General features: G+C 31.3%; 4 protein-coding genes across 4 annotated transcripts; 2 read left to right on the top strand and 2 right to left on the bottom strand.

Moving 5' to 3' along the window:
• Positions 1-44: 44 nt before the first annotated feature.
• On the top strand, positions 45-1,469 carry LOC134827746 (general transcription factor IIH subunit 2). Its single transcript, XM_063840537.1, has 2 exons — positions 45-170; positions 237-1,469. Exons 1-2 carry the CDS (start codon positions 112-114, stop codon positions 1,393-1,395), a joined length of 1,218 nt encoding a protein of 405 aa, XP_063696607.1. The 5' UTR covers positions 45-111; the 3' UTR covers positions 1,396-1,469.
• Positions 1,470-1,563: 94 nt separating this feature from the next.
• On the bottom strand, positions 1,564-5,779 carry LOC134827745 (protein argonaute-2). The gene is made up of 3 exons (XM_063840536.1): positions 5,647-5,779; positions 2,671-5,503; positions 1,564-1,704 (listed from the first exon to the last, which is right to left on the bottom strand). The coding sequence occupies exons 1-3, from the start codon at positions 5,660-5,662 to the stop codon at positions 1,611-1,613; spliced, it is 2,943 nt and encodes a 980-aa protein (XP_063696606.1). The 5' UTR covers positions 5,663-5,779; the 3' UTR covers positions 1,564-1,610.
• Positions 5,780-6,362: 583 nt separating this feature from the next.
• On the top strand, positions 6,363-6,952 carry LOC134826919 (uncharacterized protein C1orf131 homolog). Its single transcript, XM_063839427.1, has one exon. It carries the CDS (start codon positions 6,442-6,444, stop codon positions 6,949-6,951), a length of 510 nt encoding a protein of 169 aa, XP_063695497.1. The 5' UTR covers positions 6,363-6,441; the 3' UTR covers position 6,952.
• A 3,109-nt stretch (positions 6,953-10,061) lies between these two features.
• LOC134826996 (sodium- and chloride-dependent glycine transporter 1-like) lies at positions 10,062-17,911 on the bottom strand. The gene is made up of 13 exons (XM_063839518.1): positions 17,876-17,911; positions 15,868-16,105; positions 15,654-15,807; positions 15,414-15,546; positions 15,227-15,361; positions 15,069-15,172; positions 14,883-15,006; positions 12,659-12,772; positions 12,459-12,587; positions 12,180-12,389; positions 11,902-12,075; positions 10,651-10,878; positions 10,062-10,399 (listed from the first exon to the last, which is right to left on the bottom strand). The coding sequence occupies exons 1-12, from the start codon at positions 17,888-17,890 to the stop codon at positions 10,723-10,725; spliced, it is 1,686 nt and encodes a 561-aa protein (XP_063695588.1). The 5' UTR covers positions 17,891-17,911; the 3' UTR covers positions 10,062-10,399; positions 10,651-10,722.
• Positions 17,912-17,984: the final 73 nt, after the last annotated feature.

Here is a 17,984-nt window from a genome sequence, read left to right as displayed (position 1 = left end):
GAGTCGGCTGAAATTGATAAATATTTGGTTTCGCATTCCGGCTAATTCTGATCAAAACAATCGGCAACAAGATTAATTTTAAGTGAAATTACGTGAAAAATCGCAGGAATTATGGCTGACGAAGAAGATCCAAAGGAGTATCGATGGGAGACGGGATACGAAAAGACTTGGTAAGACATGAAAATGTCAAAAAATTAAATTTTTCATTAATTTTCGTGTTTTTTTTTTGTTTTTAGGGAAGCGATTAAAGAAGATGACGATGGATTGGTGTCGAGTTCCGTGGCTGATATCATCCAAAAAGCCAAGCGACGACGTTTGGAGAACAAAAAGTCCCATTGTCGTCTCGGAATGATGCGTCACCTTTACATAATTGTCGATTGCACCGAGAACATGAGTCAGCAGGACCTCAAACCGACACGACTTTTGTGCACCCTGAAGCTTCTCGAGATGTTTATCGAGGAATTTTTCGACCAAAATCCCATCAGTCAGCTCGGAATCATCGCCATGAAGAATAAACGAGCCGAAAAGCTCACAGAACTCGCCGGAAGTGCCCGAAAACACACAAAAGCGATACAATCGTTGAATAAAATCGCCCTTAATGGAGAACCGTCACTGCAAAACGGTCTCGATTTGGCGCTGAAATCTCTTAAAATGCTTCCGACGCATGCCAGTCGCGAAGTTCTCGTGATAATGGGTAGTCTGACGTCATGCGATCCCGGAGACATCCTCTCTACGATTCACGCGTTAAAGGCGGAGAACATTCGGGCGTCTTATATCACGTTAGCGGCGGAAATTCACATTTGCAAGGTGATGTGTCAGGAAACGGGAGGCACATTTGGTGCCATTATGGACGATGCACACTTCAAAGATCAACTTTTTCAGCACATTGAACCTCCGCCAGCGGTGCTAAAGCAAGAATTTGCTTTGATCAAGATGGGATTCCCGCATGAGCAAGTCGACGAAGGCAAAAATCCAACGTTAACAATGTGCATGTGTCACATCGACAGCACCGATGAGCCAAGTAAACTAAATTCCGGTGGTTACCATTGTCCGCAGTGCTTCAGTAAATATTGCGAGATTCCCGTGGAATGCATTTCTTGCGGATTGACTCTCGTATCAGCGCCACATCTCGCAAGATCCTACCATCATTTGTTCCCGGTGATGCCTTTCAAGGAGATTCCCAACGACAATCACGTGCAAAATTGCTATTCGTGCCAAAAGTTGTTCAATGCGACGCAAGATAAGAATGTTTACGAATGTGAGAGATGCAAACAAATTTATTGCACGGACTGCGACATTTACATTCACGAAACGCTCCATTCGTGCGTTGGATGCACGACAATTCCAACGTTGTCGGCGAGGAATGTCACACGAAGACCCTCGAATTTCCATTAAAAATTATAAAAACATTTTTTTTTTGCAACATCAATATATCTTTAGAAATTTACTAAACATAAATTGATGGAAATTTTATTATTTCTAATTTTTTTTTTGTTTTTTTTTTTTGTAATAATATTTTTGTATTTAAATAAATTTGATTGATTCAAGGCCCATTCAAGGCATAGTATAAAATGTTATTTGATTAAAAATGTGGATAAAATGCTGGGAATTCAAACAAAGAACATTGGTTTGTTGGCAATGACTTCAGGGCGAATGGTTCTGCTTCTGTTCTCATGCTGCAAATCGTTAAAGTTGATTCGTTCACTGGAAAAAATAAAAATAATAAAAAATTGTAGGTATTAAATTAAATAAAAAATTTCGAGTAATGAAAATTATTATTCAGTAACAAATTTTCTATTATGAAATCTCTAAAATTAATTATTTAGTCAAATTTTAGATTTATATTTTGAAATGAAAAATTTATAAAATTATGGATTTTCATGAAGTACCTAAAACTTCTAAAAATTTTTAAAAATTTTTAAAAAAACTTTTCAACTTTGAATTTTTATAAAAGTTATTTAGGCCACTCCAAATGAAAATCAAAAATAAAGTCCGATGTCCCATTTTAAAAGTCGAAAATCCAATGGGGCAAAATAAAAAAAAAATTAAAAATTTCATCAAAAATTACCGTTTTTCAGTCTATTTTCGTAATTTTTTAAAAAGTTTATTTTTTTTATAAATTTTCAATTTTTATTAATTTTTGTTATTGAATGAACTTTTTTGAACTTGAATTTTCTTCTCTATACATATATATTTATTTTTCAGAAAATTAAATAAATAATTACTGAATTTATTTTTCAAATTTTTTTGACAGTTATTTTTTATGAATTTTTATTCTTTAAATTTTAATATGAAATATTCTGAAATCTATTTTATATAAGCAAAGTAAATAGAAAAAAAAATAAAAAAAAAATATGTAATGCTCAAAAATTGTTAAAAGTCTGTCATTTTGAATGAAAATAGTATTTCAAAACATTTTTTTTATTTTGCCCCATTTTATTTTCAAAAATTTTGGACTTTTGGACTATTAAATTTAGAAATTTTAAAAATTATTTTTCGAATCAAGAATTTCTTTTAAATTCTTAGAGCTTATGAAAAATCATAAAACTGCAATTTCTAAATATTTAGAAATTTTTGTATGCAAAAAATCAGTTATTTAAAATTAAAACTTGACAAAAATTGTACGAAAAATCAAAAAGTTACAAAAATTTAAAGAAAAAATAATCTTACTTGTAAATGTAAACTCGTCCTCGTGCCGCAACCAAATGGGCATAATACGTTGGTGCGACATAACTAACACTCCGGTTGCATCGCGTAAACAAATGACACAAATTGTACGTGAAAACTTGCAGATCCTCATTTGTGATATTCGCCTCGTCATGAATCACACAATATTTCGTCGGTTTAGCTACCCCCTGAATCGAAGCATGCGACACCATGAAAAATTGCCACTTTTTATTGGAATCCACAATTTCCGAGTCGACAACCGTTCCCGGCAAGACATTATTGTTTTTGTCAAATTTGCTCACAGTTTTCGGGAAAAATCTCGTATGATGTCTCTTTTGCACGACAATCACCGTCACCAGAATTTCCTTGTCACTGACACGCTGACAAGCCTTCTTAATTGCCGACAACTCGATTTCCTTAATTTCCGCAAATTGTCCCTCGCTTACGCCATCGCGGTAGTACATGATGTGCAGGGGGAACATATTGTGCGCTTGCTTGAAGACATTCAGGTGTTGCACGACAATTTCCTCCAAATCGCGAATTGTTTCGTCGCGCGGCGACTGAATTCGCCATTGACAGTTGTAGCGGAAGCCGTGTTTGTCGTAAGATGCCGCAACGCCGACAACAGACGGGATGTTCTGCTGATCGGGACTCGGATGCGTGACATCGGCACCAATTACCATGAAGGGACGTTTATTAAGGGACACTTGACTGGGCGGGGCGATAATTTGGTTCGAGCCACCAAGTTTGGCATTTACTTTGAGCAAGATGTTGTTCAAGGTGCTCGCATTCATGCGATCGATCGTGTTGGTCTTGATGCATTGTGTGAGCATGCCGCAACGAAGTTCCGCGGATTTTTTCGTTTCCGGATAATGTTCGGGCGCAAAGCCCGAAATGATGACAAACAGCAACTGGATCCCGTTTTGCTTGAATTTGTTGATGTACTGATCGTATTCGGCGGTGCGCAAACGTCCACGAGACTTTTCATTGAGTGTCTTATCGTACCTGGCCAAATTCATGCCCATTCTACTCGCTGCACTGACAATTCCATTTCCGAAATCGTCTATTTTGCGATCATTCACGCGATTGTCAACACAGAAAATCGCCCATTTTGTGCAAGCCTCGGGATGCAAAAATTGTGCGCCATCCCAAACGCCTGGCTTCGTAATTTTCACAACACGATCGCGGTATTGCAAATCTGGCGCATTCAAAATGTGCGAATTCACGTCGATAAAATCTTCGCCGACGACCAATCCGAATTGCCGAATTGTCTCGACACCTTTGTAGTTGATGTTTTGCAGTAAATCCATGATTTTGCTCTTGCGAATATTCGTGCTTGTGGCAGCAACACGAACCATGTCTCGCGTGCAACTTTCGGGTGCTTTTCCGTTCATCGCTTGTCCGGGCGGAATCGAGAGGAATTCCAGGGGAATCAAAATATTTTTTTGACGCGGACCAATGTGCAAGCATGGCGCTCCCGGATTTTTCAAACGCACACCTTTCTCTTGGAAATATTGGGCAACGGTTTTGCGTTGATTTTTGTCATCCGTGAACGTTTCTCGATCCGCTGGACCACAAATCGCATTAAACTTGTACGTTTTACACTCACCTGTCATCGGGGATTTGTAGGTCAAACTTAATCCACGCAAAATATCCGCGAAATTTCGATATTCTCGCATCAGTGGGAACAAATCGTCCGCTCCCGACGGGAAAGCTTTGTGCGAAACATCGACATTCAGGTAAGGACGTTCGCCCATTACAAAGCTCTGGTACAAGCCGATCAGGAGTTCGTAGTTGTCCTTCATTTTGAGTGGCGTACTTGCTGGCGCGAACACCGAACGCTTGTGCCGAATCAATCCGGGACGATCGTGAGCCGTTCTTAGAATTATATCCAGTACCTGGATCGCGGTTTGCATGTTCGCACCGTTCCCAAAGTTCGGATATTGCTTAATGACTCGCATATCGACTTCAGTGGCGAATTTGATGGACACCTTGAAGTCCTTTGGACGTCCGCCGGCATCGGGAGACGGAACACTGATCGCGGGGAAATCCATGTCTGCAATTTTTTGCAAGGAATAGAAGCTTGCAGCACCGTCGTAGGCCACTTTGTGTTGCAAGGCAGGCAATTGCGTGGCAATTAGAATACGGAATGCGGGAAAGAGGAATTTTTTCGGACGATCCGGATCGAATTTGATGTCGTAGTGATAAACGATGTTCGGAAGTTTTTGTAAATTCAATGTTAGATAATTTGTGGCAACGACTTGCTTTCGGAACTTCTTGTCGGAAGTTTTTGTGACGGATTCACGTACGGGGAAGTTTGCTTCGACGAGTGAGAGGCGTTCCATTTTGGCCAACATGTCTTCGGGTTTTTTATTGTCGGATCTGTGGCTTGTAGGAGGATTAGATTGCTGGGAAGCGACACTAGAAGATCGTTGAACGGGCTGAGATTGGGGATGTTGACGGGGCTGATGGTGTTGTTGCCCCTGAAATCCGCCTGGATGACCTCCTTGTGGCTTGTTTTTCTTCCAATCCCCTTTTGCGGGACGATCACCACCTTGTTGACCGCCCTGAGGCCCCTGTTTATGTTGCTGCTGCTGAGGATTTGGTCCTTGAGTCGACTGTTGACCCTGCTGTTGAGGATTTTGTTGTCCCTGTTCCTGTTTTTTCTGTTTCCAAGCGCCTTTTGGAGGTCTACCTCCGCCTTGTTGCTGTGGATTTCCTCCAGAAGTCTGTGGTCTCGCCTGTTGCTGCTGCTGTTGTTGTTGTTGTTGACCTGCATTTTGACCTCCTTGAGATCCTTGATGCTGCGGTCCTCCTTTCTTTTTATTATTTTTACCTAAAAAAAAAAATAAAATATTTTTTTTGAATTCCAGAAAAGACGTAATTGTTGTGAAATTGCATCAGCCATTTTCCATTGTGTAAAAATTTACCGATATTTTTTCATAATTTTACGTATTTCGGATTGAAGTTTTCGCTCACCTTGTTTCTTTTCCATTTTTAATGGTCCTTAGTTTGCATTTAATGCTATTTTTAACACTGAAACACGTATAAAAGACACAAAAATTGTTTTGATAAAAATTTTTCTTGTATTTTGCTTCTAAAAAACAAATTGAATATAAAGGCCGATACAAAAAAAAAAGTTTTTGCACTTAACAGACCTTTAAAAAATTAAGATAAATTTATTTAAATTCTATCAAGTTTTATAAAAAATTTAAATTTTGAACATTCGAGGTTAAAAAAAATTCAAATTTTTATCAAAAATTATCGGTTTTCTTATTTTTTTTTCAAAAATTTTCAAAAAATTATGAATTTGGCTTTTTAATTTTTTTTTTTAGAAAATAATTTCAGATATATGTATTTCTAATTTTTTTGACTGTAATTTTTTATGATTTTTTTTAATTTTTTGAAAAAAAAAACCCTGAATTTAAAAAAAATCTATAAAGACAAAAAATTTTAATTTAATTTTTCTTAAAAAAAAAAATATTAAAAGGTTCGGCACTTAAGACTTTGTTCCAAAATCAAAAAATAATTTAAATTTTTTTATTTTTAATTAAATTCATCAAAAAATCAATCAGGAAAAAAATCTAATAATTTTTGTTTATTGTATCGGCCTTAGCTTCACAATTTTGTACTCCTCTTTTAAAAATCAGCTGTTTTTTATAATAAAAGCGCATTCGAAAACCGACAACTTTCCGTTCAAAATCGTATTTTTACGTATTTTAAAGAGAACGTATAACCACATGTGCAAGAAGTAAACAAAAAGGACTCACAAAAATGTCGAGAATTATCACAAAAGCTGCCTTACTGGCCATGCAACGAGGCGACGACGACTTCAAATCTGTCGTCCACGAGAAGAAACAAAAAAAGACATCATCAAAACCTGTAGAAAAATCCGGCAACAAATTTCCTGACAAGCCTCCGACTTTATTGGACTTGCAACGAGCCAGAAAGGAGGTCATCAATTTGGGAATTTCTGGATTTTCGGATAAAATGGCGAAAGAAGAGGCGGAAATTCAATTGGCAATCAAACTCGGGGCAAAACCACCAAAGAAACCGTATAAGAACTACAAAGAAATCCTCGAGGAAAAGCGAAAAGTCAAAAAAGTGCAAGAAACAACGTCGGAACGTGTCGCGAAGAAACATCAATTCGGTTCAGGAACGTCTTACATCAAATATCTCACGGGAAATCGACACAAAACGAAGAAAAATCCCAAAAATGTGTTGAATAGTTACGGAAAAGTGAAGGCGAAGGACGTTGCGAATCAGAAAAATAAGAGAAGATAATAAATTTTAAATTAAATTAAAGTTTTTCAATGATTTTAGGTCATTATATGAGAGAATTCAGAAGAGCTAATTGTTGAAGAAGTCCATTAGATGTGTTAATACGAAATTTTTCGCATGCCAAACAACGACTGAGACATTTACGAAGCTTTTCAATGAGATATAAGAGCAAAAAATGATTCTGTTTGAACATTTCTGGAACAATTTCTCGAAAATTTTCGACTTTTGTGATGAGATTAAGTTCCAAAGTTCTTCGTTTCACATGATTCGGGAGTTCTTCGTGTACGGTTACGTTAAAATAGTCTTTCAGAGCTGCTGTAATTTCATAAATTTTGAGTCGAAACTGACTTTTCGTGATTAAATCATCATTTGTCTCCATTTCCTTGCCTTCTAGTATTTTTTGATCAAAAGTAAATGTCTTTTCCTTCTTCTTCCACTCATCATTGACCTTTTTCAAGTAATTTCCTACTTTCATAATTTGATGATACAGATCAAAAGTCCCATTTTTCACGAGATTCGAGCTCAAAAGTAAGTTTTCTAACATTTCCAACAATTTTTCGCTTAAATATTGTTGAAGAAAGTTGTAATTGTCCTCAATTTTTGGTAAAATTTGCGTTTCTAAGACCTGCAGACGTCCTTTTATTTCGGATTCTCGCACGAAATATTCCTCAAACGTGAAGTTTTGATGTTGGAATAGCAAAAAGGCTTCTAAAGCCTTGATGGTTTCACGAAAAACTAAACGAAGGTAAGTTTGTAACTCATACCGGTCCTCATCTGTAAAGTTTGGTTCATCATGTGAAGAGATTGTGGGACATGATTTTGATACAGAAATTAATTCTTGATCATTTGACTCAAAAAATTGTTTTAAACAACCAAAAATTACTGACATCATTTAGGAAAAAAAAAACATAATTTTTTCAAGACTACTTTGATTTTTAAGAAAATAAAGAGAATTTTAAAAAATATATATAAAGTAATATATATTAAGTAATATTATTAATTATAAGTAAGTAATATTATTAATTATAAATAATTTTAGGCCGCTCCAAATGAAAATCAAAAATAAAGTTTTATTTTTTAAAATAAAATGGGGGGGGGGTCAAAATAAAAAAAAAGTTTTGAAATACTATTTTCATACCAAATGACATAATTTTATCAATTTTTGAGCGTTAAATAATATTTTTGATACATTTTTACTATTTGCTTATAATTTTATGAAAATATTTTTAGGGAAGTAAATTTATGATAAAATATGATTTCCAAAACAAAAATTAGAATAAATTGAAAATTTTTAAAAAATTTAATAATTTATAAGTTTAATAATTTTTTAATTTTTCAAAAAAATTAAAAATAATTATTTTTTTTATTTAAAAATAAAAAAGGACTGTAAAGAAAAATTATCGCATGAGATAAAAAAATTAAATTAACTTAAAAATCAATTAAAATTTAATTAAAAATAAATGGTTTTTAAGTAACTTTTTTTTAAATAAAAATAAAAATTATTTAAATTTTACATAAAAAAAGTAAAAAATTATTTTTATCATTAATTCAACGTGTTTTATATATTTATTTATTTCCATCAAATTTCTTTTTTTTCTCTATTACATAAAATATATTTTATCACTGCTATGTTTATTTTCATTCAATATTTTTTTTTTTATCTACGGGGTTGCAAAATATATATATTCTACAATATTTATTCTCTATGTTTTTCTTAAAATCTTCTCTTTACTTATACTTCTATAAACTTATACTTCTTGATCATTCTACTCGTTTGTAGCTGTTTCCATACAAAAAATAATTTGTTAGAAATTTTCTAACTGAGAAACCAAATTTTCAACAACAGGTAGGAATATTTAGTTTTTTGTATACATTTATAAAGTTATTTTTTCTGTGGGTTGGTTATTTTTTTTATCATATATGTATTTATTTATTTTCTTAAAAGTTTTTATTAATATTTTTTTAGGTACTATTGTATTGAATTGGTCGACATTTTATGCAAAGTATTCGTAACGACCTTAGAATTGATTAAAATAATAATAATAATAAAAATATAGTTTTTTTTCTTTTGTTCATTTTTGTTGTTGCTTTGTATCTTTAGGGTGCTATCTCATTTCATATATTTTTAGTTTTCTACATTCTATTCTTTTTCCTTGACAATTTATTTTTGATACTTAACACTAACCAATTTGATGTTATCTTGTTTTTATTATTATTTTTTTGTTTGTAAAACCTAATTTTAAGCAGTTTTTGTTATTTATTTAATATTTTATTTTTTTAGTTAATATTTATATATTATTTAGTGTGTAAAATATTAATTAAATAATAAACGGTAAATTTTTAAAAAATATTTTTTTAATGAAAATTAATAATAAATTTAAAATTTTAAAAACGTTTAAAAAATTAATTTTAAAAAAATAAAAATATGTATGTACGATAATTATTAATTTATTTAGGTAAATTAAAAAATTTATTTTTTTTTATTAAACATAAAATTCTCTAAAGTAATGTATATTCTAAGATATTTCATATATTATTAATACAACAAATATTGTTGAATTATTTTTTTTTTATATTTTAATTAATTTTAGTTTTAATGTTTATTTTTATTTTATTGTTGTCCCTTTAAACATCAATTCAATTGAAGCATCTATCTATCGTTTTCATTATTTTTTTATTTTTATATTATCTATGCTTTTATTCATTTTTCATCAAATTAACGTTATTGTGTTAACATAGTTTATAAATTGATTTTTATTAATGTTTTACGTTGTTTCTCTTTATATTATTTTTTAACGTAAAACATCATCGCTAATATTTAAGTCACATTCATAGTTAACTTTTTCTACTTTTAAAACGGTTTTACATCCTATATAACATCATCTCAAACATTATTTTAATTTTTTTATAAAATTATTTTTATCATATATTTTTTTTACGTTAACTTATTCGAATATGTGTATTGTTTATTTTTGTGTGTGTGTTAAGGTACAACATCGATCCAATCACAGGTTATTTTATGTTATATTTTCTAATTCCTATTTTTTTTCTTTTGAGCAGACATCATTTTATTTTTCATTTAAACAATAAAATACTTAGTAATACTGCTCGGTTGCGATTCAAATAATAATAATTAGCGGAAAAACTACTGTTTATTTTTTTACTTCCGTTTTTCCACGGTAACCTTGGCCTTAACATTGTTATTCGCGTTTTTTGCGTTAAAATTAGAACTACTTGTTTTTACTTGATTACCCTGTTGTTGTTGTCTAAATGTGATTTCATCGTTGGGATGTTTGAGAAGTGGTTCCTTGCTCGGACTCGAGTCTACCGTTTCCGATCGATATTCGTCCTTGCTGGACTTTAAGATGCTCTTTGTCGGTGCGGTAATTCGCTTTGTCGTCGTTGTTGCTTCTATTTGGGGATTTTCCATGAAAATTGACGTTTTTTCGTTCTGGTGTAAAAAAAAAATTAAAAAGAAAAAACGGAAGTATGAAAAAGTGTTCTCGAGAACGAAGAAAAAGTTTTGTAATGTGAGAAATGTGTGCGAGTTATGTTGTAAGAACGGCATTTCTTCATCATGTGTGTGATAGTGGTTAAATTTCCCTTGGGATATTTACAGCAATTTTTATGTCACTAAAGGAAGTAATCAACTAGTGGTTTTTGTTCTTTTAATTGTGCGAATGCTCGCAGCGAAACACATACCTTTGCTGCTAAATTACTCCTCTTGCTCGTGTTTGACGTTAATTGGTTGTGACGAGGAGTGGTTACTCGCTCTCAGAGCATCAGCTCCTCGCCGTAGTCGTCGTCGAACGCGGCGCAATGCACGGGGCGCGTGGCAATGTCATACGGATCGACGTCTGTTGAGGTGACTGCTGTGACATTTGATGCCGGACCCCATTCTTTTGTCTCGTTCAATAGCATGCGGACTTTCTGCTCAAAGGAAAAGAGATGAAAAGTATTTGAAAAGAGTTTTTAACAAAAAGTTTTAAGTTTTTTTTTGGTAAGTTTTTAGTTTGAAATTAAATTTTGCTATTTTTCATAGTCAACGATGGAATTTCTATCAATCAACGTTGAATTTTTATATCAGAAATCATTATTTTCTCCCTTTAAAGTCTTTTTAGGTGATTGAAATTCAAAAATTAATTAATTTAATGCCAAATTCTAAATCTTTTTAGGTGTCCAAGTAAACTCAAAGACTTATTTTTGTTCCTAGGAGTCAAAATTTAGTCACGTAAGTTAAAATTTGTACTTTTAGATTCAAAATTCAAATTTTATTTTGGCCTTAAGGACCTAATTTTCACATTAATGATAATAAATTTTATTTTTTTAGTTGGACCCAGAATCAAAATTCACTCATTCTAACTCCAGATACAAAATTTTAATGATTTAATATAAAATTTTCTCTCATTTTTGGTTATTAGAAAATTTTAAAGTCTTGTTTTATGCTCTGTACCGAAATGGCTAAAATTAAAAAAATAAAATTAATATAAAAAAATAATTGAATTTTTAATTAAAATTTAAATATTTTTTAATTAAATTTCAAAATCATTAAAAATTTTAAATTATTTTTTTATTTCATTTTTGTTAAGTTCTATTTTTCTGAGCTCAAATTAATTTCCACTTTTTAAAAAAAATCGATTTAAATTTCGAAAAAATTCTTTAATTTTTGCCAAAAACATCGAGAAAAATTTGGAAAATCGATATTAAAAAAGTTTTTTTTTTGAATTCCAAATTTAAAAATTTTTTTTTAAAATTTTTAAAATCATTAAAATTTTTAAATTATTTTTTTATTTCATTTTTGTTAAGTTCTATTTTTCTGAGCTCAAATTAATTTCCACTTTTTAACGTCTATTTTTTTTTATTCCACATCATTATTTGCAAAAAAATAAAAATCATTTTTTTAAAACTTTATTCTAATTTTTCAGGATTTAAGTCAAAAATCTTTAAACTCACCTCCTTCAAAGTCATTTCCTTTGGTGCCTTCACTATTTGCTGGATTGCTGTTAAAATTATCACAAAAATCGGCAACAACCCGACCACCCAACCAACTGCATCCGCCCATATCGGGTAAACATATTTCCCATACGACGCTGGCTTGTACTCGACCCAATTAAAAAACAGAATAAACTGCAAAAGAAAGTGGTTTTGAGATTTATTATTATTATTTTATATTTTTATGTCAACAAGTGTTTCGTTGCCACAGCAACACATTCCACTTAAGTTGTACTTACCAACAAAACCGCTGGCGTAACGAACTTCCACATCAACGTCCAAAACATCATCCAGACACGACCTTGTTTGCCAATCATGCTCTGAATGTCGTTCAAAAAGCGTTCCGACCCATATTTCCATGCAATTAAAATGCACTCTATTATGGCGATTATGAGAACGGACCAATTTGCAGCATATTTGTCCATTAGCTGCAGCCAGTACATGCCGCTCTGCAACAAAAGCAAACAATTTTCCGGTGAAATGATTAAAAGTTAACGAAGAAAATTAGTATTTTTTACGTTTGTTGTGAATCCTAGGCCACCCAAATACCCGAAAACGGCAACGAAGAGAACAACCCATATTTTGCGATGCCTCAAGTTCGGAAATTTATCTAGTATTGCCGTGGTAACAGTTTCCATTAGTGCAAACTTTCGACATTAAATGAGAAAATTTCGATTGAAAACTTTTTTTTTACGGATCCGCTTTTAAAATCACTCACCTGTGAATCTAAGCCTAACGTTAAAAGCATCAGGAAAAATAAGAGCGACCACACCGGCGAGATCGGCAAGCGTGTAACAACCTCCGGGTATACGATGAATGCGAGTCCAGCGCCCTGTTATTTTTTAATTAAACACGAAAAACAAATAATTATTTTTAAATGCCCAGAAATATATCGAAAAAAGAACCCAGATAAAAAAAATTATTTTCTAGATGATGATGAAAAATGTTGAAAAAAAAAAATATTTATTACATGAGATGCAAAATTTGTTCAGTTAAAAGCGCAGCACACGGTTTGCGTTACAGCCAGTCGTCGGGGTAATGAATAATAATAAAACCATATATTTGAGTTGATGACACGTTTATTCTTGAAATATTATATTTCTGATTGCATGTATTATGCATTTTCCGAGAAATATAAGACAACTTTTGTTTGTGGGTGGTCTGTTAATACTTTTTTTTTCTCTCATTTCCATTCAGCAGTAATAGGAATCTCTAAATACCCGACGTACGGCTGGCTCTTTAGATGCTGTCATAAACAGATGCTTTGCTAATATAATTTGCAATTTCATGTCATATGCAACTCACGAGTCTTTAATAACGACGACGACGACAGAGTGGACGGAGAGAAATGAAAAACTTTAACAAGGAAATGGAATTCTGAATGATGTGCAGAAAAAATAGCAGTTGCTTGTTTTAGATGAATTTTGATAATTGTAAAAAATAAAAAAAAATATTTCTTTTAAATTATTGAAATATGTACCTATTAAATTGTTTAAGAAATTATAAAAAAAAAATTAAATATAAATTAAAAAAAAAATTATAAAAAAATTTTAATAAAATAAAATAAAAATTTTTATTAATAATTTTTTTTTTATTTTATTAAAATTTTTTTATAATTTTTGTTAACTTATATTTAATTTTTTTTATAATTTATTAAAAAATTTTAAAATAAAAAAATAATTTTTTTTAATAATTTTTTTTTATTTTATTAAATTTTTTTTTAACTTATATTTTATTTTTTTTCTAATTTCTTAAACAATTTAAAAAAAATATTCAAAAATGAGTTTTTTATGAAAAAAATTAATATTGATTTCGAATATTAGGCACGAATATTAGAATTATTCTAAATTGAAAGAAAAAAATAAATAAAAAAATAATAGAAATAAATTAATAATTTATTAGTAAATTTAATTAAATTAAATTAAAAATAATAAAATCGAATTAAATTTGAAAAATAAAAAAAAAATTAATGAAAAATAACGAAAATGCACCTACGTCAAAATTCGTTACTGTCATATGGAATTTTCCACTGTGATGTAACCTATATATACCAGCCTATACTATTTACTTTGATAATAATTTTATTATCCACATATCAAGTTTATATCTCACTACTTAGGCTTTCCTCCGTCGTCGTCGTTCATCATAAACGATGTAAGAATAATAAAATGATACAAAAGTCTATGCGATAAAAATCGATATTTATCGCTTTTTCATCAAGATTCATTGTTAAAAAAAATTTGTGATAAAATAAAAATAAATTATTTAATAGAAATAAAATAATTTTCGTCAAAAATTTCACCAGACAGACCTTGAAAGTGCCGAAGAAACGTATTTTTCCAAGACATGTCACTACAAAAAACTCATAAAAAGGACAAAAGTCCTTCAAATAAAGTAATTTCAAAGTTTGTGTTGCTTCTTTGACTGTTGACAGATTTTTTTTTTCGTGTAAATAAATAAAAAAAATGGATCACTTTTAATGTTTTTTCTCGCTCCTCATGGGACGACCGAGGAACGGAAAAGAGAAATGGTCTGCAAAGGTCGAATAATTTAAGGAAATCTGTCATTTTTTGTCAAAACATGTCAAAAAAATGCTCCGGGCTAGTGGGGAAAAAATGTATAATTCTATAAAAATATTTCCTTTTTGTCCCCAAAATATGTCTTGTCAATCGATTTCTTCTCATCAGACACACTCGACGTTAATTGTTCATTCATGCGTTCATCGCTTGGATGGATGGATAGATGGAAAATGCAATAATTTGATTAATTGGATATCTTTCTGTGTGCGAATTTTAAATGAAAATCATGAATAAAGCATTTCTCGTGCACTAATTAGTGCGATATTGATTTTAAATTGAATTCAAGAACGCAAAAGTTTCCCTTGTTTTAAAAAAAAAATTTTTCGTCAATAAAAACGTCGCGTGTCGAATAATAGCATTTACCTGATCGACAACTTTTTCCACTTCCACATCTAGTTCATGGGCTAAAAAACCAATTATAGAAAAAATAACCAAACCAGCAAAAAACGATGTCGCTATGTTCGATACTGCCACGATAAGTGAATCTCTGCACGAAAAAAAAAAAAATAAATTGATAAAAAAAAAACATTTTTTAAAGCTCAAACTCACTTGTAGCAATTATTCGTGAATTTATTGTAGGATGACAGAGTGATCAATCCACCCCAACTGGGTGACAGGGCAAAAAATACTTGAACTGCTGCATCGCCATACACCTGCAACAGATAAAATTTTTACAAAAATTTCCCCAAAAAATGGCAAAAACTCACTTGCGCGCTCGCCAAATGCTTAAAATCGGGCGTCAAAAAGTAAAAAATTCCCGTTTCCGCTCCCGGCAATGTCACGCCACGCACAAACAACATCACGAGCACGACATATGGGAAAAGTGCAGTGAAATAAACGACCTGAAATCACGTGGATGAATGAATGGAGGCACAAACAAATTTTTTTTCTTACCTTTCCGGATGACTTGACGCCTTTGCATAGGCACAAAAACACGATTATCCACGCGCCCAACAAGCATAATGCCAGCGATAATTTGATGTTGCCCGTATGTTCGATGCCTTTCGAGATGCCAAGAACGTAATTCCTGCGAGAGAGGGAGAGCGAAAAAAAGTTTGTTTTTGTGTTTTATTCATGCGAAAGGCAATCGTTTTGCGGTCAACGAGCAAATCGTTAATTAATGCTGAAACTTACTCAAAGTACTCTTCGGCTGGCGGTCGCTTTAACGAGCTCAATGCCAAACCGCTGTAGTTGAACTGGTCGGCGATTGTGTGGTTGTAACAAACTTTCAGGTAGAACGTTCCATTGTCCGCTTCGCATTGATCCGCTTCTTCGTACGAAAAGCAATCTACAAAAAAATCGAAAAAAAACATCAAAAAAATTGTCCTTTTTGTGGTGATTAACTTACGTTCGGTACTCCATTCAGGATCGCAATGTTGCCACGGCAGTTCGGACTTCATCGATGCAAACATGTAAAAAATGGTCCAGCCAATGATGAGGTTGTAGTACAGCATGACGATGGCGGAGACGATTATCATACCGTAACCGAGACCGCGAAACAGCGGACAAAAACGACGATAAATGGCAACGGGACCAAGTGCCGCATACTGTCCGAAGGATAGCTCCATAAACATCAACGGGACGCCCTGTGAACGAATTTTAGATGTGTGTACAACAATGATGATGATGAAGATATGTGACGAGGGATATTTTATGCAAATTACATGTGGGTGTAATGTAATTTATTTACGAATTCGCAGAAATTGGTCTCGCAGCGAGGAGCAAACGGACAAAAACTATGTCAAAAATTAACACCCGAAAGCCAGCTCAAGGTTATTTTAATTTTATTGGAATGTATTTAAATTTTCTGATACGAAACTTTGCAAAATAGAATAATTTTCCGACTACGTATCGAACACGAATGTTATTCCGAGAATTTGCCAAGCACAAAAGATTCAATTACAGTGAGAGCGTAACACTTTAATTCATCAATGCACAGTTTAGCAGTTCCAAGAAAAGTTTATCAAAAGGATTTAGAAGGTTTGCTAATTTCTATGGTAAATTATTTTGTTACATTTTTTAAATCTTTTTTTTTAATCACATAAGCAAATTTTTAAAAATAAAAAAACTCGTGAAAAAATTGTAAAACGTACAATTATTTCAAAAACAAATCATGAATGCTAAAAAATTGATTGATTGATGTGAAAAATAAATTTTGTAAACTTTTGATTTTTCACAAACATTTTTTCAATAATTTGTATAGATTGTACAAAAACAAAATCATGCAAAAAAAATACCAACAGTCTTAAAAATTTTATTTTTAATTAACTAATTTTTTTTATACTAGACCGTAAAATTTCAATTTTTTTAATTTTTAAAAACTATTACAAAAATAGACCAAAAAACGGTAATTTTTGATGAAATTTTTAACTTTTTTTTCTTATTTTGCCTCATTGGAAGCGACCTAAATTCAAAATTTAAAGTCTAAATTTTAATTTTAGTGCAAATTAATTTTGAATTCTTGAACCATGAAAAGTCGAAAATTCAAGAAATAAAATTTGTATTTATTTTTTTCATGATTAAAAGAAATAATTGTTTTAAAAAATTTTAAGTACCTATATAATTAATTTTTAGAAAATTAATATAAATTATACTATTTTTAATTTTTTTTGCAATATGAAATTTTTTATAGCTATTTTTCGATACCTTGATATAAAATTTTAAATTAGGAGATTTCAATGTAATAACTTTAAAATCAACACAATATTTTTGTTCGGAGAGATTAAAAATTGTTTGAAATCAGTAATTTTATGTGAAAAAGTATTTAGGGATTTAAGATTATTTTTTTTTGTTAATCAGAAAAAATTGTGGAGTAAAAAATAAAATAAAAATTTTTTATAAGCGAATAAATTTTACATTTTCCCATCGGGATTATGGTGAAGGATTATTTTTAACATTTTTGGACATTGAACGATTATTGTTTACATTGAATTTTTTCTATATTATCTCAAATTTGAAATTAAAATTGAACTTGAATTCCCAAAATGGATTTTTGTAACGATTTTTAATGAAAACTACAAATTTTCAATTAAAAAATGTAAAAAAAATCTTTCTATTTTATCTTTCTTTTTCGATAAATCCAGAGAGACCATGATAAAAATTAAAATAAATAAAATTGCGTTTTCAAAACTAAATCAATTTAAAATAACTAAATATATTTCAGATTTTGTGGAAAATCAAAAATGTAAATTTTTGTGTTATCCTTAACAATTTCTTATGTAAACAACTTTCAATATTGAAATATCTTTGCCTATGGCTTTAATAAAATTCCTCATCAAGACATTCAATCAATTTTCCTTCACGTGAGTGATTTGATTGTCGAAGCAGATACACACATTTGAGAGACTGTTACTTACCGCAATGACCAACATTATTGTGAACGGGATAAGAAAAGCACCTGAAACGGAGAAAAGGGATTACGGAAATGAATTAAAATTAACAAATGGAGACGACTTGTTGTTAAAG

Source organism: Culicoides brevitarsis, chromosome 1 (assembly GCF_036172545.1).
Source record: "Culicoides brevitarsis isolate CSIRO-B50_1 chromosome 1, AGI_CSIRO_Cbre_v1, whole genome shotgun sequence".
Taxonomy (NCBI): Eukaryota; Metazoa; Arthropoda; class Insecta; order Diptera; family Ceratopogonidae; genus Culicoides; species Culicoides brevitarsis.
The sequence above is the reverse complement of the archived record's forward strand: the minus strand, read 5'-3'. Positions and strand labels throughout refer to the sequence as shown.